This window comes from Lichenostomus cassidix, chromosome 2 (genome assembly GCF_008360975.1).
Source record: "Lichenostomus cassidix isolate B80296 chromosome 2, HeHo_3.0, whole genome shotgun sequence".
NCBI classification, from domain to species: Eukaryota; Metazoa; Chordata; class Aves; order Passeriformes; family Meliphagidae; genus Lichenostomus; species Lichenostomus cassidix.
Genome location: NC_139482.1, coordinates 53,399,050 through 53,426,984, shown reverse-complemented (window position 1 = coordinate 53,426,984; position 27,935 = coordinate 53,399,050). Strand labels below are relative to the sequence as shown.

The following is a 27,935-nucleotide window of genomic DNA, read 5'->3' as shown; positions in this document are numbered from 1 at the left end:
GGTATTTTATTTTTTATTCTAATGCTGGCTAGAGCAATTCCTTAGTGTCAAATTCCGTGGTTACCTGTGACTGTCACACACATGGCTAAAGGTAATAGTCTTTAAACAGTTTAGAGCTCTGTTCGTCTTTTTGGATTGCAAAATGGTTTATTATGGTTCCTGTGTTGTTTTGTGTTGTTTGCAGCTGTTGAAAGAAATATTCTGAAGTGCTTTGGCGCTGTTCTGGGTTTTTTCGGGGGGGATTTTTGAGAGGTGTGCTTTTTTGTTAATGTTTATTTTAAACCTTGAGTTTTGCTGTTCTTCAATAGGGTAGCCTTTTGTCCCTTGAGACTTGTATCCCCTATTCTTTCTGATCCTTCTTTGAATTTTTAGTGTTTGTGGTGCTTGAATTTGTTCTGGTGGTTTGGTTTTGGAGGTCTTTTTTTTAAGGAGCTTGTACTGTTTTTCTTCAACTGGCTGCCTAGTAGTCTTACACTGAGGAGTAACCTGCACTATGGTCCTGAGGCAAATAAGCTGTTGCTAAATTTAGTCCAAAATAATCTGTATAATTACTGATAAATTTAACTAACAAGTTCGTGAGAATTGAAGTAAAAAACCTCTGTGTTTTTCCAGAAAATAGTCTTTTTCTTTCTAATCCTGTTATTCTGTATTTTTATTCCAAAAAATTAAGGAAAAATTTATTTATATTTCCTCTTCTTAGGTCAAGAGGATTTGGTTAGGCAGTCTGAGATGAGGCTTCTGAACCGAACACCTGAGCAGGAGCGCCCTCGGATCTTGCCTCCAGATCAGCGTCCCCCTGAGCCACCGGAGCCTCCACCGCTCACTGATGAAGACCTTGATTATCGGACAGAGAATCAGCATTTGCCTATAAGTAACTCTTCAGGAGCAGATCCTCACGCGGGAGTGAAAGCAGCTCTTCTGCAGCTGCTGGCTCAGCATCAAGCTCAGGCGACAGCAGAGGAGCCAGTACAAACGAGTGTGGATTATCAGACGAGAGACTCCTATGTAACAGGCCCAGACTACAAAGATAACTTTGGATCATCGTCTTTCTCATCTGCCTGTTACAGCACTAGTGATGGAATAGGAAGCGCATCATCAGGAGTATTAGAAAGGAGGAGTTTCCTTGGAAACTCAGATATTCAGTCTTTGGATAAGTACAGTACTGCTTCATCTCACTCTGGTGCTGCCCCTCCTCCATCGGCCTTTCCAGAATCCTTTCCCAGCTCAGTAACTGGTTATGGAGACATTTACCTCAACACTGGTCCCATGCTGTTTAGTGGAGATAAAGACCATAGGTTTGAATACAGCCATGGCCCAATCCCAGTTTTGGGGAGTAGCGGTGATGCTTCCACAGGGCCAGAGAGTACGCACTCTTTGCCCACAAAGATGCACAACTATAGCTATGGAAGTAATTTACAGGAAAATCCCACTGGCATCAGCCACATGCATGGACAAACTTGGACTTCTCCTGCCCAAGGACCTGGCTATTCCCAAGGATACAGGGGACACATCAGCACATCTGCAATGAGAGGGCGAGGCAGAGGATTACCATATTGAGTATCTGTTTTTCCTCAGGCACATCATTTTTATCTGGAAAAACTTCCCCCCCCCCACAAGCTGCAGTTTAAAGCAGCAATTCAACAGACTTGAATAATGTTAATTCAACAGCTTTATTTTTATGTGGAAAAGGGTCTTGCATACAGTAGGAAAAATTAAAAATTGCTTACAACTCATGCTGTCTAAAAACTAGATGACTTGATTGTACATGTTCACAAACTCTAGTTCTGACTTTTATTTTGTATTTTGGCAGTTTTAAGTGGATGCTAAATTTAGGGACATCAGCTTTTTAATGGCACTCTTTCAGATCTTCTGAACTATGCACATTTGTGCTTTTTTTGTAAGTTTGGACCAACTTTTATGTAAAAAAAATTTTACAACAATCAAAGCAGGGCACTGATTTATTTGGTATTTTTCTTTTTACAGAACTACCTTTAGTCAAGGGTCACTGTCAGTCTTTGCACTGCTTTCAGTGTTATTGTGGAAGGTGTACTTTGTGCTCATTTCAGATAATAAAACACAACCTTTCTCTTAATGCAAAATTTTATAAATATTTGGTCAACGTTTTTTTTTTCTTTCAAGAAAAAAAAGAATGGGTGTTCTGGTAAAATGTTCTCTCCATCTCCCACACTTGTTTATATAAAAACTGTTTTACTTGAATGGTAAGTGCCTTAACATGTAAGCTTAAGGTCTGCAAAAATTTGGAAGTACTTCACAGATTGCTGTGAACATTATGCCTAAACGTAGGTAATTAACAAGGGAATTCAGATAATAATAAGAAACTCAAACAGGTCATAACCTTGTGCTGTTTACTTCACATGGGCCAGTTACTTAGAGATCTGATCTTACTTAGATGAAATTGTAATTTCCAAATTGAACTTCCTGAGAAACGTTGAAAGTGAGGAGAAGAATGAAGAGCGTAGTTTTTCCTCAGCTCCCTATTGGAGTTGTAGTAAGTGTTTTAGTTCTTCTGCCAAATAAACTATATGTTATATGTCCTTAACAAGTGATGAAATAGTTTTTTTCTCTTAAATGTCAACAGCAGTAATTTCTTTACTTTGTATGAAAAGCTGACACTGTTGTCTTTTTATCACAAGTACTGCATTGTAGGAAGTAACCAAAGGAAAAATGACCAGTATTTGAAGCAATGGCAAAACGTTTGACACTAGTTGTAATTTGGTGTAAACTTGTGATTGTGCCAATTAATTGATTTTATATCTGCTATTCCACAGAATATTTTATACTGGAATTGAGTCTCTCTGAACAGCTAAAATTATTATAGTTAAAACTCTTCCCATGAGCCACTCCTCATACTCATTACAACTTCCAGCATGGTTTTTTTTTTTGTTTCCTCTGACTACAAGTGGTCTCTCTCCTGCAGAGAGGAGGTATGGTTATATTTTGCCTGTACGTAAAAGAATGTCTTGAAGCCCATATTGGAAACAATTTTCCAACTGATTATCCAGTTGACAAATCGGTACCTGATGTAACTGAGTGTTTAAATATTACTTTTTAAAAAGTAAAATTTCTACTTACATTATTACAAATGTAGTCTTGTCAATGACTTCTTGGATTTTCAGAATAGAGGCCAAAGCTGTTGGTGTTTTGTTTTAATTGAAAATCCTGGTTCACATATGTCTAATTCCCACCCTGTAGAGGATGGAGAAACTCCATTCGCTAATTGTGTAGTGTTTAAGTATCTGGCAGATGAGGAACAGAGAGAGTCCTGCAGCTTATACTGTCCCAAGTCTGTCACTTTGCATTCACGAGACACAGTAGAAAACCCTGCCATCTGAAAATAAAAGCAGCCAGGTCAGAAACAAATAGAGCCTGGATAGTCTGTGCTTAAGAAAGGCAAAAACTTTGTGTGAATGATAGTGCATTGGACTGTTTTTTCTTGAGTAAGGACACCCCTGTAGCATTTTTCTGCTCATAAAATTATAAAGACAAAAATTTAGTGTCATTTAGATATGGACAGTGTTGGCTAAGGCCCTTTGTGTACTAATCTTTAAAAAGCCCAGACCCACAAATATATACATTGAGGGTTTTTTTCTTTTTTTTTTCTTTTTTTTTCTTTTTTTTTTTTTTTTTTTAAGAATCAAGCAAAAGACTTTAAAAGCTTACTTACTTTCAGTAAAGATGTGCAGTCTGGGATTCCTCACCTGTACTTGAAGTGTAACTGCAGGCAATAGTTGGCTAAAAATGCAGGTAAGTTCAAATGGAAAGTAAGGAAAGAAATTGAAATCTCAGAGGACTAAATTAATTGACTTCCAGTAGAGAAATGCAAGGAAAAAAATGTGTCTCCTACTGCTTCCCTTTTGACCACAATTTTTCAAGTAATTTAGTTCACTTATTCAATGCAGAGAAGTCAGTCCCCTCTGCATCTGTAAATGACTGTGCAGTTTCGTTATGAGCTGGCAGTACTGCCATACATTGTTCTACCAAAATGGATTTCAGTCTCAGGCCATGAAAGAAAGCCCAACAGCCCCAGCACAAGTAATCCTTACTGTGAGAAGAGAGAAAAAGGTGCAATAGACAATTGACTTCCACATGGATCAGAAACCAAACTGGCACACTGTAGCAAATGAATACTGTACAATGATTTTTCCCCAGTTTAAGGATTACTAGCCTGTGAATTTGAATACTGCATTTGCTTGGGACAACAGCATTGGGATAATTTGGAGGGAAAGTTAATGTATATATGGTAACACGTAACTCTGGAAGAGATTGCCTTCTCTGCAACCCAGGGAATCTTGGCTTTTTCACTGACACCTTTCCTCCTGGGCTGATGGAGGCTGGGTGTGGGTGAGGAGCTCTGTCCTTGAGGATGTGGCAGGAGGATTGGTGCCTGCAGTCACACTCCTCTGGCCTGTGGAATTGTGTGTGGGCAGATAACAGCCAGGGAACTGCCCAGATCTAAGGACAGTAGATCCACATTCATTTGTACCAGACCTGTGTATTACCTGTCAACGATTCTTTTTAATTAAATCACATGAGGAGATGCTTAATGGTGGAATTTTACCCTTTGAGCAAACTCCACTCAGCAGAGTGAGCCTGTACTAGTTAGGCATTTTACATCATGTGGCTCTTGCCTTTGTGATGCAGTAGTAGACATTTTGAAAACAGCGTTATTTTTCTGTGGAGCTGCGGCTTTTGTTACTTTTTCCCTCATTTCTTTGGGTTTACATTTTCTGTGCTGCAATTCCAAAGTGAGCTACAGAGACCTGGATACTACATCAAAAAGTAAGTGTTGTGTGTTTGTATTTCTAAATAAATGTAGTGAAATACTGTAATAATGGACTATTAAATAGCAAGTACATTATATATAAGTGGTCTTCAGCCATACCAAGAGGAGGAAAGCGAGCGCGATTGGACTGCTTATGACCATGACTTAAAATGCCTAGACTATTACAATGCTTAAATTCAGCCAAAGGAAAAGGAAACAGCTTTTATGGATCGCTTGTTGTTGTTGTTATCCTGAACAGAATGAGCAGTGCTAGGGAAGAGGTATAAAAATACATGTATCCTTAAATGTTAATATAATTTCTTGGAAAAATAATTAAAAAGTGGCAAACTTCTATATTTTCTTACGCTTCCACACAATGTGGTCTCTGTTAAATTTTCTCCATCCCATGGTAATGTCAGGTGCTTTCCAGAAACAGAGGCAGCAAGTGCCATGCTGTAAGTTCTTACGGGTTTGAGCGCTCTTCTCCTTTTGCTTGGTGCAGGAGGCAGTTTCAGTTTTTGCGGATTTTGCAGTTGGATGAGCTTAATAGGTAATTGTGGTAAAAACTGAAGTACTGAATTAACACAGGGTACCTCTTGTCTGCAGGCAAATCAGATCTTGGACCATGAATTCTGTTTCCAAGAGAGAAAAATGTCAGATGTACTACTCGCATTCTTTTTTTCATTAATGAAACACTGAAGTGTTTACATACAACATTTTCCCAGTCTATTCTGTTACAGTTATTTTTACATGAGGAAATTTTGGCTATTATCCTTCTTGGTAGTTTTGGTATGTTCTATATTTGCAGAAGTGTCATGAAATTAAAGAATCACCAGAAAATTAATTTTAATTCTTTATTTAAAAATGAATTGACCTTGGGTTGACTTAAAATCAAATTAACTTGCTTATCAGGTGAAGAAACTTTATTGCAGGAGTTAATTCAAGACAACTTAATTTAAATTGTTATGCTTCAGCTTGCTTACTCTTTGTTATTTTAAGCCATTTGTATATAAAATGTATTGTGCGGCCTGTAAATAAAATACATGAAAACTTGAAGTCTTTTGTTGTTTTCCTTCCCTGGTTTTCAAATACCATTTTAAAAGAACATTCGGTTAAATGGATAATGTTTTCAGTGTGTTTAAATTCTGCAAGTTATTTAAAAAACCCACTTACTGCTCCAGTCCTGTTTCAAAGGAGCCCTGCAGGGACTGGCAGTGGGAGCCCTTGCTGGCAGAGTGGGCAATGCAGGAGCCAAGGTGCATCAGAGCATCCCTTGGAGCACTGATGGTGCTCCGAGAGCAGGCGGAGTCCTGCGGGATGTGGGTGTGCGACAGGGGCTTTGCCAGTGCTGAGGAGCTGCTGCTGGCTCCAGCACCTGTGAGCTGCTCAGGATGGTGGGTTATGGACAGCATGACATTTTTTCTTGGCAATGTCCAAGCAGAGGTGCAGTTAATACTCCCCACCATTGTCTCTTTAAAGAGGATGGTGTGTGCGTTACAAGTAACGGGAAATCAAACCCAGAGAGACAGGTATTTTCAGTGTCAGGTGAGACACTGTGAATTGAGCTTGGGTTAAGCAACTGTATTTTGAATGCCTGAGGCTTTTCTTGCTTTTTTCCTACTGTAGTAATCTAATGAAACTATTTGAATCTTTCAATAAATGCTATACCTCTATCCAAAAATACGGCACTTGGTGTAGAGTTCTCCTAAACTTGAGGTTGAGCAGAGTGCTACTTCATTACTTGTCATTGATAAAGTCAGAAGATGAGCAGTGAAAATGCAGTTGGAAGTTACAGGGGCCAGTAGCAGTTACATAGGTTTTTTTGACATTAGGCTGAGAAGATGTGTAGCTGCAGCCCAAAATATCTTACTTTGGAAACAATACTTTGGTAACAGCTACAACTGAAGCCTGACCTTCCATTCTGGTGACAAGCTCAGGCTGTATTTCATAGGGTGTTGACTTGCACATAGCAGATCTGGTACTTGTGGGTAACCAGTTCCAGTTGACTGATCAGTTTTTCTCATGAGAACTGCAATTGCTACTCATAACAAAATTGTGACAAAGTTGGCTCCAGTTTATGTTGGAGCATGAACCTGAAAAGGTTTGAGAATGGTGCAGCATCCCTTTCATTGAGCTTTTACTGTCATAAAGTTACCTAAGAGTGCAATAAGGTACCAGTGATAATTCCAGTGGGATCTGCAAGTCAATTGATATACTCTGCTGCAAGTAAAATAACATCAAGTTAAAGAGCACATATAGAAGTAACTGCAGAACAACAGCCTGTATCAGCACAGAGCAAGGATTGGGTCTGTGAAATTGGTGGTAAGAGAGGAAAGCAGTCTTCTCATGTCACAGCCATGAGTTACTGCCTGTTGGCTTTGAAAGAACAATGCAGTTTTGCAGAAATTTCTTTTGAATTACCTGAACCAGGATTAGGTTCCTTCTATTTTTAAGGAATGCCTATAAAACCTGACAGGCCATTTGGATGAACAGGATTAGAGCTACCAAACTCCCCCCCCATGTGGAAGAGAGTGAAAGTTGGAGCACTTTGCAGAACAGCAAACAAGGGCAGAGAGAAATAACAGTAGCTTTTTCTTTTCCCAGTCAACTGTGTTCGCTTTGATGGAGCTTAAGGGTTTTGCTTTTAAAGTCGTTTACTTGCTACGGCTGCTTATTTTGGGCTTTTTTATTGCTGATGGAGAGAAGGCACAGTCTTCTCTCCACAGAACTTTGAGTCTGAGCCTTATGGTAATGTTTTCTTTTTCTTCAGTTAGAGCAGCCCACGCCAGTAGGAAATACTCGGCAATACATAGCACAGCTTCAATTCTGCTTCAGCAGTTTCTCTGGGTGCACTTTGGGCATACCATTGATATGGCAAGTTCTCATAACATGGTGAATATACTTTTAATAGGACTTTTTGCAAAGAACCTTTGTGAAGAATTTTTTTCAATGTTAGGAAATACAGTGTAGAAGAGACATAGCTGGTTAGAAAAGGGAATATTTGAGGTGAGCATTACAGAAACCAGCCTGTGAGCTTCTGGTACTCACAAGCAGGTCTGATAGCTGTGTGCTGCCCTTAAGGTAACTTGGAGCAATTATTGGTTTCTGTGGTTAGTATTCGACTCATGCAGATATGTCTCTCTGCTGTACTCCCTCCTGTGTGCTACATTGTGGTATTAGTTGCTAGAGCACATAGCTGGAAGTGTTTAGTGTGCCGCAATGTCTAACATAGGTGTCTTTTTTTTTCCTCTTGCAAATTCTTTTCAGACCTGTTTTACAAATGTATAAAGCACCTCAGCACGTTCTGTCATGGGTGAACAGCACACTACTGTGTGGCTAGCACAGGTTTTTCCCACGAGAATTCTTCTTGTGTTTTGTAAATAAAGATAAAGTTTGGATGTTATTGGAACAGTGTCCCAGAACTTGGACAGTGCAGGCCTGGCCAATCAGGCCTGGGGGAAGGCTTCTGACTGACCAATCTAGGTGACTTTTGAGAACTCTATATATGTGATGAAATCAAAACAATAAAGGTCATTCCTTCTTGCCACTGAGAACTGCTGCCTTCATTACTCTGCTAGCTGCTCAACAGCAACACTACTGCCTTTCACAGATCTTGGTTTTGCCCAGGGGGCAGCGGTCGGGAAGCACTGATGTTTGCTTGCCCTCCCTTTGGAAGCCTCTCTGAGCATCAATGTGCCAAGAGCTGCCATTGCTGCATTCTCTCATTGCTCTGTCTCCAGGTCACCCTGAGCAAGGAATGGGCTGTACAGAGAACTGAACAGAAGCCTGACTTTAGGAGGGGACTTTCCCTGAACGAGGGAAAGAGCAAGGAAGACGTAATTACTTACGTATCTTGCAATGGTATTTTTATTTTCATTCTCCTTCCTCCTTACCAACTGCAAAAAGGATCTACAGGAATGGTTTCAAAGCAAGACCTGGTTTGGTGGTGTTTTTTGGTTTGTTTGTGTGTTTGTTTTTTCTGTTTTGGTTTTGGGTTTTTTCATTTTCTGTTTTTCTTTATTTATTCTTATTATTATTCAGACAGTTTTTAGATGTTAGAAACCACTTGCAAATCGATGTAGAGTTGAGAGATTGGGACTTCTGCTTCACAGCTAACCCAGTGGCAAAAAATACATGGAAGTTACAGAAGAGGAACAGTCCATTCCCTTCCTTCCTGCAGTAGTGTTAAAACACATCCCCACACTGGAAAACAAAGGAATATGGGCACAGTGGACAAAACCAGCAGCCAAAGTTATCCATATGCAGTCCCGTAACCTTTCCTGCCACACAAATAGTCTTGAAAACTCATGTCATCCCTGGGCTGGAATCCTTGCCCTCAAGACAAGGAAGGCAGTGGACCTTCTGACTGCACAGACACTTTCCTGCTTTCTTTGCAAAACAAAGATTAATTGTGACCATTTTTAATCCCTTTTTTTCTGCAAATTGTTCCTGAGGGGGAGGGAGGCAATGGACTAAGAACTACAGATGACGTGGGAAATGAACAGGAATCTATTAATGCTGTATATTAAAAGTGAAGTAGTAAAAAATAGTGAAAAACTTATCTGCAGATGGTTTGGCAATTCCACATCAGGAAAGTATTACTCTAAACCTGGCAGATTTTAGAAGCTATACACATTTTTCTCCCCAAATTGCTTCTTGTTATGGATTGCAGATCCTGCTGTGAGACTTCCAAGCAAGCACATATATTTACGCAAGACAGTGAAAGAAGACATGCAGGTAGTAGTAATAATTTTTATTTGCAAATTATACTTTCCATTACAATGTTGCCTTTTGGGAATAATGACAAAACAGCCGACAAATTCAAGAGAACTTTAGACCTGTTCTATCAGAAATTCAACCCTATTTCAGCTTTTAGCATCAGGTAAATTGGAGATGACCTTCTCTTTCAACCAATCTTAGAAGCTCCAGTTCAGTTTGGATTTGGGTATTTCTTTTTAGTCTCAACAGTTAGAATGGAAATTGTTTCTTCACATCTAGGGGAACGTTCTGCATGCTGTATTTAAGTGTCTGTCATTTGTTGCTACCTTGCAGCCTCTTCCAATCTCTTTTTTCGTTCCTCAGTCCTGATTAAGGTTTCAGCATCATGAAGCTTTTTTATTGTAAAAACTATTACACTATGCCCTTCATTATAGGAAGCTCTAAATCAAAGCACCATCAAAGCACTGAGTAAGTATTTCCATCAAGTTCTAAAAAAATCAAATTGTTTGAGATGCAGTCTCAATATGAGGCATCCTTCTGCCTTAGCTAAAGTATGTTTCTGTCTAAATATTTAGTCCATATGACATGTTTGTGGTGGCAAGTGCAGAAGGGGAGTAAAGAGCATCCAGCAGAACTAAGTATGGTCACTGCAGTCCATAACAAAATCAGGAAGCTGGTAGTTTACATTTAGTTGAAATCATCAATTTCCTGTACAGGATTGGGAAGGAAAATGCTATGAGAATGAAAGGGATCAGTTATATGGACAAATTAAAAATAAAAATGTTTAAAACCTTCTGATAGCAAAAGAGGCTGCAGTTAACAGGAAAAAAGTCAGGATTTCATATGCAGAATAGAAAGAACATCAAATATAGATGTTCCACTAATACTCAATTTGAGGAAATCTATTTCTAGTTGCATTTTAAGTGTGATGGATATTTGAAACAGCTCCTGCTATAGGAAAATGGTACAGACAAAGTGTGTAGACCAAGTTTCTACACAATGCAGAGACAACAGTTTCACAAGACAAAATCAATATGAAAAATATATGAGCACTTGCTTTGCTGTGCAGACTGTTTAACAGGACATGGGCTCGACCCTTTCCAACAGAGCACCATTGGGCTGTGTCATGCCTTGACAGGTCGTGTAACTCTGTTGAAGGATTTCACAGGAGAGGAGAGAGAACACATCCACAGCAGCATTATTTAATTCATCAGCAAATAAACAGACCCAACAAATGGGATTAGACTTCCTATCGGTAGGATGCTCCAAAGTGCACCATGGAAACTGGCAGCTCCTACTGTTCTTCAGAGCAGTTCTAAAACTGTTCCTCAGTGGGAAGGCAAAGCTGCTCAAGTTGTCATTAAGCTCTCTGTAGCTAGCCAGAAAAAGCATGAAATCAGGTTTGTAACACTTGTATTATACATTCTGTGTTTTGCAAAACATCATCTACATCATGAGCTATATTACATATTGGAATATAAATTCAGCATTTCCACAGCTTGACCACTACTAGGAATGCATCAACATTTTTAGGCTTCATTTTTGGTAGCTTTTAAAAAATAAAATGCATGTCAAGACTTATAATTATGGTAACAGTTCTGTGCTTTAGAAAGTGATCATGCCACTTAGAGCTCCTGTCCAAAAAGAGTACCCAGCCAAAAATACCTTCAGGACCTGAAACCTCGATTTGAAATCAATTTGTACATTATTTTTCTGTTTTGAAGCACGGAAAGCTTATTACAATACATTTTACAATACTGTCACAATTGGCTTTCTGATTCATTAATCTGAAAAGCTGAACTACATTTGCCTCCAGGAGATGAGAGAGCAGGTGCTGCACCAGATTAGGCATCAATCAGTTACAAAGATACTGGTCATTAAAAAACAACAAAGTCTTGTTAAATTAATGCCTAGTGAGCTCAAGACTGGTCTGGTCCATAATAATTGCTTGAGAATCTTCCACTGGAAGGGGATACACTTAAATAATTTCCATATGCAGTGAAATTCAACAGTGTAAATATTCCTTTTATAAGGAGATTGTGGCCTCCACTGCTATGGTGTTGTGAATGAGAACTTTAAACTATTATCTTAGGTTGAAATCTTCCAGCCATCATTGGAAATTTTAGGTCAAACAAAGCACAAAACCCAAAACCCCTGTTAACTTCAGCAGTGATTTCCATTTAATTTTCCAGTATCAGAATTTTCCTTTTGAACAGAATGTTGGAGTTTTTTAATAAAATCACCTTCCATTAAAAAAATTATGTATAATTTGGCATTCATATTTTGGCCACAGAAGACTTGAAATGCAGCTCTTCTGGAGAGCTGTGAAGCACACAAACATGTAGATTATCAAAGAAATCATGAGAATTCTCATTTATTTGAAGTCCTTGAATGCTTATAAACTAAGAAGTGGAGTCTCTTTCGTTAAGAACAATGTTTCTATTTGTATTCTCTACAGTAGATTTTTAAGGTGCTTGAGGAAATTAAGGGGCTCTTTTACGAGCTCTATCAGAATTTCGAACATTTAACGAACAGTGGAGTGAACAACAGCAGTGAGTGAGAGAGATGCTCACAGAATTAAACTAAATAAAAGATATGCTACCACTTATGATCAACATGTGCTGGAAAGCATGGCTGACTTTCTGCTGGTATCCCTCCTCCCAGGAAGGCAATGCATTTGAAACTTGATCTGAAAATTGATTACCTGATGGTTATCTGACGGTTACTGATCATCCAGCTTTAGGGAACGCAGCTGGGAGAGCAGGAAACACTGGGTTCTCTTTGCCACTAAAGAGCAATAAGGCATCTCTTGGTATTCATTCATTCTTCCGTATGCAAAATGCTGGACTAACAGTGTTATCCTCTCTAAAGATTGATGTGATGTTTAATGAAATGCAATTAAGGTGTTGGTTTAACTTTATATTAAAAGCAATGTTTACATCTGTAAGGTGAATTTCTGTTTAGCAGGATACAGGGATTAAAACTATTTGTACAACTGTGAATCACTGCTCTCCTGTTTGTTCAGATGTTCCACACTTGCCTGTCTGGAATGAGAGTGATGTTATTTAATAATTAATTAAGTGATGAGCCCTGATTTCTAAATCAAATATAAAGAGGTTGTTTGGATGAAGTGACAGCAAGCAGATGTCTGCGTTTACATGACTTTGGAACAGTCCTCTGTGGAGAGGAGAGGGAAATTCCAAGAAAAAGCTGTGAATTGTTTTAACTCTTTCTGCCTGGGATACCACAAAGGCAGATCTTTATATACTGTGTCTTTATTGTGGTTTAAACAAAACTGTTTGGTTTATGTGGAAGTTGCAGGTGAGGTTCAGATGCAACATTGTGCAGGATTTCACAAGATACGCTTCTCTCTACCAACTGATGGACAGTGAGATTTGGGATTTGACAAAATCTAGGTAGCATTTCTTCATAAAAGGAGTATTTCACTTACTGCTTTTGTTTATGGATACTGAAAAGGTCTGTATCCCATACCTCTTCACAACTAGAATCATTGAAGTTATTAATTTCACTCATTCTTTGGGACTCAATATGTATAGATACTACTTGGAACTTTAAAACCGATTTTTCTTTACAATCTTTAAAGATCCTTAAAACTTGCAACTAGTAAAAAGAAATAATAACAACAACAACAACAACAAAAAATATTCAACAGTACCTCAAGACAAAAATAATGGAGTGTGAAAGCTGCAGTAAGAAAAAAGCAGCAGACAAGTTACAGATTGAAGTACCTTTGTAAATTGCTTTGCAATTGTTGTTGCAAAACCAATATTATTATAACAAAGATGGTCACTGGCAGCTCCCATCCTGAGATTCACTGTTGGAATAGCTCACTTGAATTAACTTTCTTGTTTCAGCCATCAGTAAGCTTAGTTTGAAACAAATTTTAAACTATTCAGTCTCTAATCTGTCTGATCTGAAATCACTGGTTGTATCTGCTTTGCCAGAATTAGGGGAACAGTGATAGTTCAGAATGGAAAAATCTTTTTGTGATACAGATAGCTCTGAATAAAAATAAATGTTTGTTTTATAATAAAATGAATAAATCAATAAATTAAAAATAAAAAAAAATGATTTATGGATGGCTTAAGTCACAAAAGAGTGGAAGTCTTTTAAGAGAGAAGTATCTGGTTCAAATGAAGTGTCAGCCACAGAAAGAATATGGGAGCAGCTGGTGGAAAGTGACTCCAGAGCAAAGGCAAGGCTTGGCCACAATATTGTGGAGCCTGTAAAGAAAGTAAGGGAATGAATGCAAGTCTTACCTTTCTTGAACATTCTACTCTTTTCTGTCCCTTATGGGGACACTTGTAACGCATTCTGGACTCTTGCCCATGTTCCGTGCTGATGCTTTGTGATGCTACAAATGACTGAGAAAGACTCCTGCAAATGGTTTTTGAAGGTGCAGACCCTTTCACTGGATTGTCTCCTTGCCAGGAGGTGCTGGAGGGGCAGGTCGGCTGTACTGATGATCCTCCCCAGGTGCAAAATTGGATTATTTATTTTCGTATGCTTACCTAGAAACAGACTAGTTGCTGTTAAAGCTGTATGCTTTGACTAGATGTGTTTCTGCTATTTTTCTCTAATACATCAATTCAGCTAGAATGACACCAGAACCTTGCTTTTCCTTCTGCTCACTGAAAGGTTTCAAGACTGAAAGTAGTTGCTCTGTAGCAGATCTTCTGGCTGTTCAAAAGCCTCTCAAGTAGAATTTAGTACTGAAGTAACTGGCACTGGACTGAAGCAGAACAATCTTTTTTAACTGGCAGTAATGATTAAATGTATTGAATAACAAAGGTTCTTGTGCAGACCACCATTTTATTTCTGCTGCTCACCAGACTCACTTTCCTCAGAAATGCACATCTGCTTTCTTGTCATTCATGAATTGAAAAACAGTAGTATGTCTAGAGGGCACTGGAGCAAGAATACCTGGTTTTATGTGTTCATGAGGTACTTTTCCTCCATCTACCTTGGTGTACTATTCACAAGGATATCCTCAGGGCAAATATGAGTATTTAAGAGATGGTTGTGTTGGGAAGCTCCCAGAAAGAACTGGGATTAACGCAACACTTTCCCCATGCCTTCTTCTTACACACCTTTACTGTTGTTTTCTCAGACTGACTTTGCCTGTTTATATTCCTGAATTTGTGATGTTCAACACAGATCGGAGCATCACTTGTCCACATGTTCAGTAGTGACTTTTTAAATTAATCTTTGAAGGGTGGCCACCATGGCAAGGGCAAATCTGTATAGTACAGTTCTCACCGCACATCCGAGAACAAAGGCCACCACTCAACCAATGCAGGCTCCTTTAGATGAGTGAAGGGGTATGTGTGACTTTACTTGTCGTCATAGTTCTGTCATCTCCAGCAATATAAACTAACAGGACCTATACTGAGTGAGTGTGGTGACTGGTTGAATGACACCAATTCCATCAAACCCTCCAGCAGAGCCTTGAAGGGTGGAGTGAACCTAATGCAATGGAAAGGGCAGGGAAGGTATGCTTATTTCCATGGAAAACCAACGCAGAAGAGCCTTAACTTACGGCTGGTGTTTGCATAATACTGAAAAAAAAAAGAAGGAGGGGAAAACGAGACAATAGAAAACCCTCCGGAGAGGAAAAATTAAGGTAAGACTGCCTAAGTTATCTTCTCTGGATAGAGTTGGGTGGGTGAGGGTGGATGTGTGTATATTAAAGATCAACCCACTTTTGGTAGGTCCCCTTAAACTGTTTGCCTGAAATATGAAGTGTACATGAAGCCTTGTGGGTGTGCTTAGTAATGTACTAGAATATTCTCTTTTCAAGCTACAAGAGGATAGAGATTTGGTTAGTGAAAAGAGTTCTGTCACCTGCATACTGGGATGATCTAATAGCAGAGAGAAACCAGTAGTACATTTCCAAGTACAGACAGGAACTATTTCTTCCTCACATCACAGCAGTGAGGAAGACAGGCTACAAGAGAATCAACGTATAAAACATGCAGTAATTGTTCCAAGAAGAAATTAAAGAGTCAGAAAATGCAACCAGATACAATAGATACCTTGAAAACACGGATTTTAAGTTCTTTGCACAGGATTTCTACATGCTTGGAATTCTATTTTAAAAGCTATTCTAATTACAGGAACACTACTAGTAGTGTAAACTGTCTTCAGTTCCAACAGGGACACAATTTGGCAGTTCATTATTTGCAAACAGTTATCGCAGTTTCTCAACCTGTTGCCCCATAGTGCACAAACAGCTTTCCAACATCTGGAAATGAAAAACCCAGCAATTTTCCATAGTGTAATTTAATTGCCATAGAAACCAGGAGGCTACGAAAAATTTACTGACAAGGGAAACAGGCTTATGAAAGTGGAATGGCAAGTTAGCAATAGATTCTTAGTGCCTTTTTATAGTTATCAACTCAAGCTGTACACTTGGACTATTTGCAGATGTTAATTCTCCCTTTTATCTTTCTGACAATCCCTAAGATTTTCAAATCCTGTTTTTTCTCAGATTAAAAAAAGAAAGAGGCAAAGATACTAGACTTCACAGACAATTGGTGAAGTCTTTTCTGCAAACTCAACTGCAGGAATAGTAATGTATTAATTCCCAACACCTGTTAAGGGAATACAGCTCAAAAGCCTTCTTTTACATTAACCTAAAAATCTTCATAAAGCCACAGGAGAGGGTGATTTAAGAACACTGCAATTGCTACTTGCAATCACTACTTGCAATCCAATTATTTTTGATACTACTCCCTTGCTGGTAATCTACTTACGTTAGCTCTGTTATTTGTGCTTTATGCTGTGCAGTCATCCACAGAAACTGTCAATTTGCTTGATTCCTCTTCCCTTGTTTTAACATTAGCTTGTGTAATGCTTGAAAAGGGAATGATTTGCATCAGAGTGAAACAGGTTTTGTTCTTCACTGGCATTTATACTAACAGTTGCATCAACATCATCTTCAGCAGTTTGAACTCAGGAATTTCCTCATGCACACAACAGATTTAAACACATTGACTCTACAGTAACAGCTTTTAACTAACTTGAATACACAGGAATTAGATTGTGGCAAAATACATACAGATACCAGAAGGTTTCAGCATAGTTTAATAAAGCATCAAACAGCATGATTACTGTTACACAGAAGCAGGGTCATATATGCAGATTTTTGGCACAGATTATAATAGCAGGAGTGTCAGCAGCAGTAAAAATGTCACTCTGGAACTGCACTGGTGTGACCCCTTTTAGCTGCAGGAGTTACGTTCTTGTATACAAATGTTTACACGAATTGTTCAGAACAGCAATGTGCAACAGCCACAGATCAGTGAACAAATGGCAGTGGAATTCACCTGTGATTTTACTGCAGAAGATGCTGATGAAATTTAAAATCCAGGATGTGCACTAACCAACCCCCAGTATGGTTTGAACCCCACACAGAGCTGGTGAAGCAAAATTGATTACTATTTGTCTCAAAACACATCCTGGGCCCCGCTGCACTGGAATGGCAAGAATCTAGGGGTAACCTCTAGGACAAGAAGGGTGGTCACACCCCAAGCATCTGCCCAAATTTCTCTAGCCCAGGAGGCAAAGGTTTCTTAGTGTGATCATGGGAGCAATGGGGATGAGATAAAGCTTTCTTTGCCAGATCTAAAATAGTTTAAAGGGAAGGCCTAGATTTGAGGTCAAACACTCAAGAGCCATTAATTTTGTAAAAGTAAACTCAGAAGTTCAGGTTGAGAACTTACTGTTAAATTCTAGGTCAGTAAAGCACACATTTCAGTGAAAATGGCAGAAAATGAAACTGAATCAGTTGTGCCTTGTGAGACATACAGACGAGAAGTCTCTGTAGGCAAGAAATTTGATTGTGAATTAATGACTAAATGCTGAAACTGTTGAGTGTAAACAGAACTTGATTTCTTTCATTTCCTGTGCAGTAAAAAGTGGTTTGAGCCACCTCAAATTATAAAGTTTACCTAGTTATCTACATCAGTTGGTATGCAAGTTTCTGAAAGCCAGAGACATGAAAATCATTACATGATTCTTCACCGACTAGTGTAGGCATTCCTCCCTTTTCTCTGCCAGTTCCAAGAAGATATGAGGAAGGCAAGCACCAAGATTTTGGGAAAAGAGAACAAACTCTTTACTCTTGAGAAGTTTGGAAAATATTCTAAGAAGGAATTAAATTCATTGCAAGACAGTTACGTACAAAAGCACGTGTGAATTTGAATTAAGAGCAATTGCTAGGCAGAGGAGTTACCTGCAGTGTTGGCAAAAAGCACTAACAAACGGCTGACTGAATTTTCAAACTGTAACATTAGATACTTACACATCCATGTTGCATTAGCAAATCCTCTGACTTCAGTGAGATTACTCAGAAGCGCAGCTTGAAAACCAAACACACTATAAAAATATTTTCTTTAGAAGGAAGGTGAACAGCTACTTGTAGAATTTCCATATAGTGCGTTTTTCAAATGTTCTCCCCTCTTATGCCTAATGAAATAATTTATATAAAGTTAGGAGCACATGAGATGTCCTTAACAAAAGCAACCTGATTGCAACAGTAGTTATCCATTCTGCTGACCAGACACATTTTACCTGGAGTGTTCCCAACTTAGACATTAGGAAAATGCTACATCTTGGTACATTACTTCTAATTCTAAAGAGAAGCAGTTTGATAAAAACTTTTAACATCTCACTTTAATATTCCAAATTATTTAACAATTTCAATGTGTGTACTAAGTGCCACAGAAGAATGAATATGCCATATTATAAAGCTGGAATGAAAACCCAAACCTGAAGTTTGAACTATTATAGTGCACATCCTGGGGTAACAACCCAGCCAGTGTGTTGCTGCATTACCCATGTACTCAGCTGATTTAAGTTCTGTTACTGCGGTATCAGCAAAATGTCGTAGTGATGCTGTTCACTCTTGAACACAGGACCAAACAGTAACAAATTAATTAAATTTTTGCTGGAGGAATTAGTTACGAGTTATACAACTTTTTTACAAAAACCAAAGAGAAAGTCAAATGGACTTGATAGACAAACATGATGCAAACAAAGCAGAATGGAAAAGTCCATCAACCCAAACTTCTGCAAAAGCAGCTAACTTACTTACCTTAAAATCTAAGAAGTCTGTTGAAGAAAGAGCAATGCCCACATTCTCACTGTGTTCATGTCCTGGGGTGACCTTATGAAGCTACTTTATTCCTTAACCGCCTGCTTAATGCCCACGGCTTCTGTACCTTTCGGACGGACCCGGGGGGCAGGGCCAGAGGCAGGGTCAGTTCAACTGAACCCACACCTGGGGGTTGGTTTGATGGCTGACCAAACCAGGTGGGCCGGAACAGGAGTCAGTTCAACTGAACTCGCACCTGCAGATTGGTTAAAGGCTCGGTCCAACGGCCTGGAGAGACTGCGGCTAAGACGGCTTTCCACCGGGCTTCGTGAGGGAGTGCACTGGTGACACGGCACTGCTCTCTGCACGCCTCTTCCTGCTAGCTTAGAAAAAGGTTTTGTTTCTTTCTTTCCCTCACCCTGGCCTCCCTACCTTCCTTCCTTTCTCTCCAGCCTGAGGAGCCTGCAGGATGCCCTGGCCGGTCTGAACTCCGAGGAAGGTCGTACCCGTGAGTGAGGGGGCAGAGTCACCGGAATCCACCAGCTTCGCCTGCTGTGTTATTGGCTTCTTGCAGGCACCCTTTCCCCTTTTTTTTCTCCTTTGTTCTTCCCAGTTTAGTTCTGTGTTAATAAATAGTTCAGGTTTTATTTCCACTTTCACTTGCTGTTGTTAACTTGTTTCATTGGAAAGGAGGAAGCCCTTTTCCCTTCGGAAGAGGCTCATCCTAGAGCATTTCCTCCTGAACCTTCATTTCCAAAATCAAGACAGTTCATTACAGAAGAACCCCTTCATTAACAAGACCTAAGCACTGACAGGCTCATGAAAAAAGGATGGATTTTGTGCTTTACATTTTGTCATTGAATGCTATTTCCAGCGTCACACGGTTACTATGAAGTGGCTTCATTAACAAATGAGGAAGTGATATATCTCCTCTCCATTAGGAATATGTGGGGAAAAATTATGTTTGCCATATGGTAAAAAAAAAAAACCTGGTGAAGAAGTTCAGGCTTAAGCTTCCTGGATATCATGGCAAGAAAGCAAAGCTTCAATTGGCTTTAAGTACATTATATTTATAGTTCTGAACATGTGTTCATGCATTTTACAGTTATTCAACAATGACACATCTAAATTTTACTGTGATTGCAGAATTTCTCTCAGAAGCCAGAAAGGTGAGTAATTTTTAAGCTTTTGGTGCTGATTCTTGACCAAGTGATTGGAGTCTTTAGCAGTACTTAAAATTGTGGGGTCATATCCTGACGTGCACTGGAGCAGCAGCTTAACAGATGGCATTGTGGAAGGTCTGCATGGATTAAACAGTGCTTCAAGATTATTTCCTCATTTCTCTTTTTGGAACATTTACCCTCACTGATGTCTGACACCTGGTTCCAGGAGTTAAGAGTTATTACCAGATGAGTCTGGCTTTGATACCTGGATCAACTGCAATGCCAAAGTGGAAAATTCCATCTTTACAACATGCAAGGGCAGCTCATACTGGCAGCTCATACTTACTGTCTAAGAAGTCCCACCTCTAAGTCACTTTTTCTCAGGAATCCTTTACCTTTCCTTTCTCCTTTCCAAATCCAGATTCTTCTCATGTCTAACTGAGAACACATCATGGCTTCGCTCTCTTAAATGAAATCATATTTGTTTCCCCAAGATCACCAAATATTGCAAAAAATAAATTGCATTCAATCGCATAAGAAATGGCAACAAAAAAGGTGACTTGGTTAAGCAAACCACCAATTTTTTTTAATAAGCTTTACAGCACCTGACAAGATTTAAAAAAAAAAAGAAAGAAAGAAAACTTTACACTTAATTTTTTCACAATGACAATGATTACCTTATGTACAAATTTTAAAGACTACAACTTGTCAAGTCATCTCAATTTTGCTGGTACCTATTACAGATAACAATACTGATAATAGCTGCCCTTTAAGGCACAGTTGTTTTGATTCTGGGATGAAGAGTTAACCATTCTTGATATCCAGCAGGTATTATGTTCTCAGTTCTCTGAAGCAGCCTTTTAGGGTACAATACTAAAATAACAGGGGCAACTGGGGGAAGACAGAAGTGACATACTTTAGACAGTGGTCCTAACAGTACAAGAGACTCGGCACATTTCAACATGTTAACTCCTCCTTACAGTTTGAAGGTGTTCCTGAAGGCGGTACTAACCTACACATCTTACGATGGAACAGATGAAGAGTACAGAGGACTGTTCTACTTCAGCAGAAGAAAAGTTACTAAGAACAGCTTAATGTGCCTCCCTGTGCTTTTTTACCTAATCATGCCTCAGGACTACAAAAATATGTTTTGAGTATGTAAGAAGCTTAAAAGAACAGATGTATTTTGAAAACTAATCTAATGCTTTTATTTAACAAAGTTTTCACACTTTACCTTGGCTTAAAAGCCAATGTCAACAAACAAATAATGGTGTGTTCAACAAAAATTCATCTAACTACTGCAGGCTTAACATGGCAAGTTAAGAACATGCCTGCAGCTGAACTATTTATTTTTTTATTCTAGATTGTAATATTCACTACTGGATTTAAGCATGGATCTTCCATGTAATGACAAGCTCTAAAAAAAGCAACTCGTTTTCCTCTTCAGTATAAAAATACAGCATGTACACACACAAAACAATTCTTCTGGCAATGATACCTGTCCTAAGAAAAATAAAAAATACTTGAAAAATATAGAACAGGTTAAAAAACATGCATGTGCTAATGTCAACTATACAATAGACACTGTCATTCATTCTGTACTATTCTAGCAGGTGGATCCAGAAAGAACATTTGCATTTATTTAAGCTTGATGTTTTATGTACTCTTTAGACTTCAGTTGCCACTGAACAGACTTGTTACTATAATCCAGAAATTTCTAATACTGATCCAAATATATATATATTTTAAACACAAAAGCAAATGATTCCAGAATCAAGTTTGTGACTCAAGAGTTGGTTCAACAAATTAAACTTTCCAAAAAGAATACATTTGTCTCCTGAGATGGCTAAAAGTTATGTTTTAACTTCACATTACACTGCAATTAACAGAAATTACTATGCACAAAACCAGGCATTAACTACAGCATACAAGCACATTTACAGAAGTCACCTAATTTCACTTTATTTTATTTCCAAGTAATTTCATTCTAAAAATGTTGAAACATAAAAAATACCACTTCCTAAGAGACTTTACAGTAAAAGACTACCAATCTGGCATGGAAGAGGTAAGTATATGAAAACCTCTTTTAACAGTCACAAATCAATCGCTGGTGATTAAAGAACACTTTGTTCTTCAAAGCTGGTAGGCACTTCCACATAGCCAGAAATACAAGTTTTCCTACCACTCCTTTTGCCTCCCATACATAAAAATATCCAATGCAAAAAAAAAAAGGTAAAGACAAAAGGGTGGACATGTGATGAAATAAAAGTATTATCTAAGGTCTTGATTATTGTTCATCTTGTGTAAGTATAAAGATTCTGTCCCAAAGTTTTCCTGACAAGGTGGAGTTACTTGGCCTTTAAAAGTGTTAGCTGAAATACCTCCCTTTTTTACCAGTACATGTTGTTTGCTCACTGCTGTATTGCAGGTTTATGTCTGTAACAGAAACTGGCTCTAGGCCAGCCCAAGGGTCCTCAAGCATTGCAGGTCTGTAATAGTTTTCCACATCATTAGACACTCTTTTCTCTCTGCCATGCGCTGTACCAAATGGAGTAGATGTCCTGGGTGATCCCTTTGGAAGAAAACCATCAGGTAAAGAAACATTTAATAGTCTAATTCAAACTAAAAAAAAAAATAAAAATAGTAAAAATAATTAAAAAAAACAAAAAAAAACCGTGTTTCCTTCTACTGTAGTAGAGTTCTGAAGATGATTGTTAATTGTAATTACTACACCTCACTTGCATCTTCCTCAGGAAGTATTAACTTTAATGTACTTTTGAGTGATGATTTACCTGGATAAGAAAAAAGCACCACCGGAGTCTTTTCAAAAATACTTGTTTACATCACTCAAGAACATAGCTACAGGAAAGCAGCTCATGCAATTTTTCATAGTCTGCCTATGTCAACAAGATGTCTAACAAAAGCTGAACAACAAAACAGGGAGTTAGAGGAAGAGCTGACAAATTACCAAGAGCAGAAGTCAGATATTAAGTACTTACAGATTGAACACAGCACTGTATAATACAAATAGCTACAAAGAACTAATTGGGTAAACATCCTCTTTCAACCAAATCAGTGTTCTGTGAAATTTGAGAATAGATGACTATTACATATACAATCTCAATGGTAATCAGTGATTTAGCAGGCATTGACTTTTGCAGGGAGCTTTTAATATTTTATTTTTTTAGGCTCAAGGATCACAACAATTGCTTCTGTAAAGCTGCTGCAAGTCTGCAGCTTAAATGAGAGCTGTGATGTAAAGGAATTCCCGTAATCATTTTCTCCTGTTAGTGTTATCCATTGTACGTCTCCTCAGATTTGCTCCTTCAAAAAGTGAGGTTTTGTCTAAAGCTGTATTTATTTAAATTGTTTTAACTAAAGTTAAACAACCTGTGCTACAGATACACAATCTCCAAGCATGCCTATTGCATTCTGTACGGTTAGAACAACAGGATTCCTTGAGGCTGATTATCAGATTTTGTAAAGCAGGGTAAAAACACGTGATTAATGGCCACTTTCCCCCACAACCCCGCCACTCCTGAATTTTTGGACCAGCAGTGATGGTTACTTGAATTTGAATAATAAGCCCTAACAGCATCTCTGTAAATTGATCATGAAACAATTTCTGAGCAAAACTGAGAAATGGTGCCATAAAGTGAAAGTCCCAATGTTTAGCCAGAAGAAGAGATTTCACTCAAAGAGCTTGAACCTATTTTTGCTAATGTGCTGTGGCAGGAGTATGTTGATGTATTTCCAGCAAGAACTTTACAGGAACTCCTAAAGTTTGTTGATAATGGATACATTATATATACATATGGATATATTATATATATATGGATATATTATATGGATAAATATGGATATACTATCTATACACATGTGGGAACATCCATGTCTTAGGGCACTTGTTTCGAATGATTCCTTGCAGCTAGGTTATGTAGCTAAGATGATGATCTCAAAACCAGAAGAATTTCTAAAAGGCGGTGAATTACTTTGCTGTATCAAACCCCACGAGGGTCAGAGAATCACCTCAGAATACATTTAAAAAACTTTCTAAGGGACATCCAGTTTCCTACAGTAAGCTGACATGCACTAGCAAAAGTGACATTTATGTTAAGCACTCACATTTAGTAGTGAAGCAGCAGTACACAGTGCATTCTGTCCTAAATAAACACAAAACCCCACCATCTCTAAACCACCACATTTAATGAAGACTTTTAAACTTTGACATTGTAAAACAGATTAAATGTGGAGCTTATTTATTGCTGTGTTTAATCTGCAGAAGGCAAAAGAAACATGAGCTGATATAATGATCTGCCGTATTCAGTGAAGGAGAAAAATAATTCAATGGTAAGGCTCATTTGTATGGTTTTATTTAATAATCTTAAATTTCACTACAATATGTTGCAGGTCATCAGTAATGCTGACATTACACTGACATTTTAGCATTTTTGAAATCTAGGAAATTTATTATTATGTACTACAAGACTGACAGCCTTCAGTACATGTTACATTTAAGCATGTATGTTAATTAAGTTTAGAATACTAGTCATCATATGCTTTTTCCCCTTTGAATTTTTTTTCAGGGAAGAAAAGAAAATCAAAATGCGATTATTCACATTATAGGCTTGTGGAAAAGGAAAACAGCCCTACTTGTACAAGTGAAATCATTCAGTGCAAGAGGCACTACTCGGTACCAAAGGTAGTTTAAAAATACCTTTCTATTAATTGTCACTAATGCAACCAGCCTTTCCCCACTGAACATTCTTTACAGAAACAGTCAATCTATTCTCAGTACATTTTCTCTGAATAACAAATCTCTCTTTAAAGTAGAAAACAACATCTTTCAGTGCTATTAACATGTTACTGAGTGGAGTAATACTGCCTTGAAACTGGGGACAGTCACTCTCTTTATCAACTTTCTTCACCTGATGTATTTATAGCTGCTGGCATATGCACAGACCACAAAAATTACAACTGTACCATTTCAAAATGGTAGAGTTTCTTTTACTTTCTATAATGATTTTTGATCCACACCACTAAGCAGCTGCTGCTACTGGCTAGCTCACAAATTCCTGCTGAGTGTAGGAAATGAAACATTACCACTAAGTGAATTCTAAGTGGAGGTAAGAAATGCAACAAAGAGAAATCACAGAATGGTTTGGGTTGGAAGGGACCTTAAAGATCAACTAATTCCAACTTTCCTCCTGAGGGTGTGGACACCTTCCACTAGTCCAGGCTGCTCAAAGCCCCATCCGACCTGGCCTTGAACACTGCATGGGATGATGCATTCAAAACTTCTCTGGGCAACCTATTCCAGTGTCTCACCACCCTCACTTCTCCCTAATATCCAGTGCAAACCTACTCTCTTACACTCTAAAGCCATTCTCCCTTGTTCTGCCACTATAGACTCTTGTTTCCCATAAACACGTTTTCATAAAATAGAAGGTAGAAGCATCTCTGTGGAAAAAACAGAAAGTGCTGTAACTACTGGCCACATGAAGGTTGAGTTAGCCATTTCAGAAAAAAAAAAAAAAGCTCAGTATGTTTTTCTTCAAGTTTTCTGTTCATTTCAAAGAATGAAAGTCTGCAAGCACAAAATGAGCAGAGAATGCTGATGGCATGAAGTTAATAGAACACTAAAGTAAACATAAACTGTCTTTTGGATTTTCCAATGCAATTTTAAAGGGCGACTTCAGACTCTCATCTTGAAAGTGACTGTAGCATCATAAATTTCAAAAGCATTGTAGTTCTCCTAACAGGATTGACAGAAAAGAGGGGACAATACACATGCCTCACAAGAAATCCGATGCATAGAAAATGCAAAGAGGCCTTCTACCTGAATCTATTTATGGCCTCATGGGCATAGATTCTTGTCCACACCAAACCAAATGGGGACTGATGGTAACTATCTCCCTCTGTGATTGCCTTTACTGCCCTCCCAGGCAGAACAGCTCATGTGCATGCCCATAAAAGTGCAGATTCACACATTTCTTCAGTTCTAGGCAAAGCTACAGACATACAATATCCTCTGAGTCTCTGAGGAACTGCCATCAGGCTAATTCTCCTAAACTACTCACAAGGTCTGAGACTGGATTCAAACTTGTACCTTCTTTATGTCATGTTTCTTACCTCAGAATGTAACCTGACTTTATGTCAGGTTTCTTACATCACGAATGGAGCCTATGGGAGGGTTGCTGTCCTCAAGTCCTGACATGAAACAGTTCTAAAACTATGGACAAAAGGATTCCTGTATATTCTTCTGCTCAATTAATTCAAAGGCAGGCTTTGAAAAAAACACTTAATTAAACAGCCAAAGAGTGATCTTTTGAAGGGAAATTAGACATCCATGACATAATTTGTCCCTCCAGAATCTGCAGCAGAAATTCCACATCCTTGGCTTTCTCAAAAGGCACTGAGGTTAACCAATCTGATAGCTTCTGCACCAGGAGAGTGTCTGCTGTTGTGCTGAAGAAAATATATAGATTTTATAATGATACCATTCCACCAACTATGAGATTACCCAGCTAGCTGCATCATAAGAAAGTAACAAAATACTAGTTTTGAATGCACACGTAACAATGCAGTGCAGGCACATAAAGACTTTACTGACCTCTATAAAGATGTGACTTCATTATCATACTTTAATCCTTGAAGTATCAATAAGAGCACAAAAAATCATTGTTTTTACTGCATGTGTCATTTGTTACACTTTTAAGTTTTCTCCAATATTGCATAAAGCCAACTATATAAAGTTGTTATCATCTTGAGAACTGTCATCCCTATGTGCATTGCTAGTCACCTGCTACAACTAACCCAGCTGAAAAAAAACTTAACTCACACAACTTTTTGTTGCTGATGGCTTTCAGGAAGACAGAAGCTTTCAGTGCAATGCAAAAACTTTACAATGAGAGTCTTTTATCCCAACAGATGCTCTCATTTCTGCTTAAAGGAGTCTCAGCTTAATTCTCTTTAACAGAGCACTCCTTTTCACTGTCCATGTCCCTGAAAGCTCCAAGTGTGGATAGGGTGTGGACAGGGCAGCTTCCACAATGCAAGACAACACAGGCAAAGTAAAAGCACGCAGTGCTTCACTACTGCATTAAAGAAAACTGATCAGAGGGAGGCATATACAGGAGAAAGGTGTTTCCTTGCCGTTTGGGGCGGTGCTTAATTCTCTACCTTCACACGCCAGAATACGAAAAAAAAGCTGCACTCCTGTCAGTCCTCATGCCTTCACACCAGGCCAGGCCTGAGGCCCTCTTCCCCTTCCTCATCTCACAGCTGCCTACGCTCTGTCCGTCCTCTCTACTGCAAGGGAAAGACTGATGTTGCCCAGTGCGGTTGCAGTCTCGCTCTTCCCTGAAAGTCCTGTTGGCGGGTGGATGCTGCGCTGGCTCAAGCCCTCGGCGCGCTCTCCCCCAGCAGGCTACGGGCCCCGCTTTGAAGCAGCAGCAGCGGCTCCCTTCCTCCTTCCTTCCCTCCCTCCCCGTGTCCCTCTCCGCCTTGCCCCATACCTGGAAGTGCCTCTGGAAGCCGCCGGGCGAGCGCCTGTGCTGTGGCGGCGGGTGCAGAAGCGCTCCGGCCGGGGACGCGCCGCCGTACGGAGCCGGATACCGGGGGCTGACGCTCTGCGGCCTGCGCGGGGTCTGCGCCCCCGGCGAGGGGCTCCCGAAGCGCCCGTGGAAGCCAGGGCCTCGGGGCGAGAGGCCGCTGCCGTACGGCCCGGGCCGGTGGCCGTAGGGCGGCGTATGGTGGGGGCTCCCGTAGCCCCGCGGAGAGGGCGGCAGGGGCCCTCCGCCGGACGGAGGGCTCCGGAAGCCGCCGCCCGCGTAGGGAGGTGTCGGTGCGCGGAATCCCGGCCGGTACATCGCCAGGACGGGCCGCGAATGGCGGCGGGAGTGGAACCCGTGCGATGGCGGCGCCGCTGCGTCCGGTCTTTTCTCTTCCTCCGCGCCTACCCCGCCCGGCGGTCGGCAGGTTCCGGCCTCTAACGTTCCGCGGCGGGGCGGGCGAGGCGCCGCGTAGGCCGCCGGGAAGCGGGAGGGCGGGAGAGGGGACGGCACGGCAGGGCACGGCAGGGCACGGCGCGGCACAGCAGGGCACGGCACGGCACAGCAGGGCACGGCACGGCACAGCAGGGCACGGCACG

General features: G+C 39.6%; 2 protein-coding genes across 8 annotated transcripts in view; one reads left to right on the top strand and one right to left on the bottom strand.

Moving 5' to 3' along the window:
• The window catches only part of CDK13 (cyclin dependent kinase 13), a 46,931-nt gene extending 41,092 nt beyond the window's left edge, over positions 1-5,839 (top strand). For all 6 annotated transcript variants that reach the window (XM_085051576.1, XM_085051575.1, XM_085051572.1 and 3 more), the window contains exon 14: positions 701-5,839. In XM_085051576.1, the coding sequence (XP_084907702.1) occupies positions 701-1,557 (857 nt within the window). In that variant the 3' untranslated portion in view covers positions 1,558-5,839. The remainder of the gene's footprint in view (positions 1-700) is intronic.
• On the bottom strand, positions 5-27,785 carry MPLKIP (M-phase specific PLK1 interacting protein). 2 transcript variants are annotated; one of them, XM_085051583.1, is made up of 2 exons: positions 27,301-27,785; positions 5-3,349 (listed from the first exon to the last, which is right to left on the bottom strand). In XM_085051583.1, the coding sequence occupies exons 1-2, from the start codon at positions 27,652-27,654 to the stop codon at positions 3,134-3,136; spliced, it is 570 nt and encodes a 189-aa protein (XP_084907709.1). In that variant the 5' UTR covers positions 27,655-27,785; the 3' UTR covers positions 5-3,133. The 2 variants fall into 2 exon arrangements, with proteins under 2 accessions (XP_084907709.1, XP_084907710.1); XM_085051584.1 differs by lacking the exon at positions 5-3,349 and adding an exon at positions 20,344-22,355 and having other exon boundaries at positions 27,301-27,775.
• Between the last annotated feature and the right edge of the window lie 150 nt (positions 27,786-27,935).

Bases quoted from the DNA above. Each gene is read 5' to 3' on its own strand.
- MPLKIP (XM_085051583.1), bottom strand. From the start codon at position 27,654: ATGTACCGGCCGGGATTCCGCGCACCGACACCTCCCTACGCGGGCGGC. The intron at 3,350-27,300 runs GTATGGGGCAAG...TTTTATTTTCAG, and splicing joins GCTTCCAGAGGCACTTCCAG to ATGGCAGGGTTTTCTACTGT.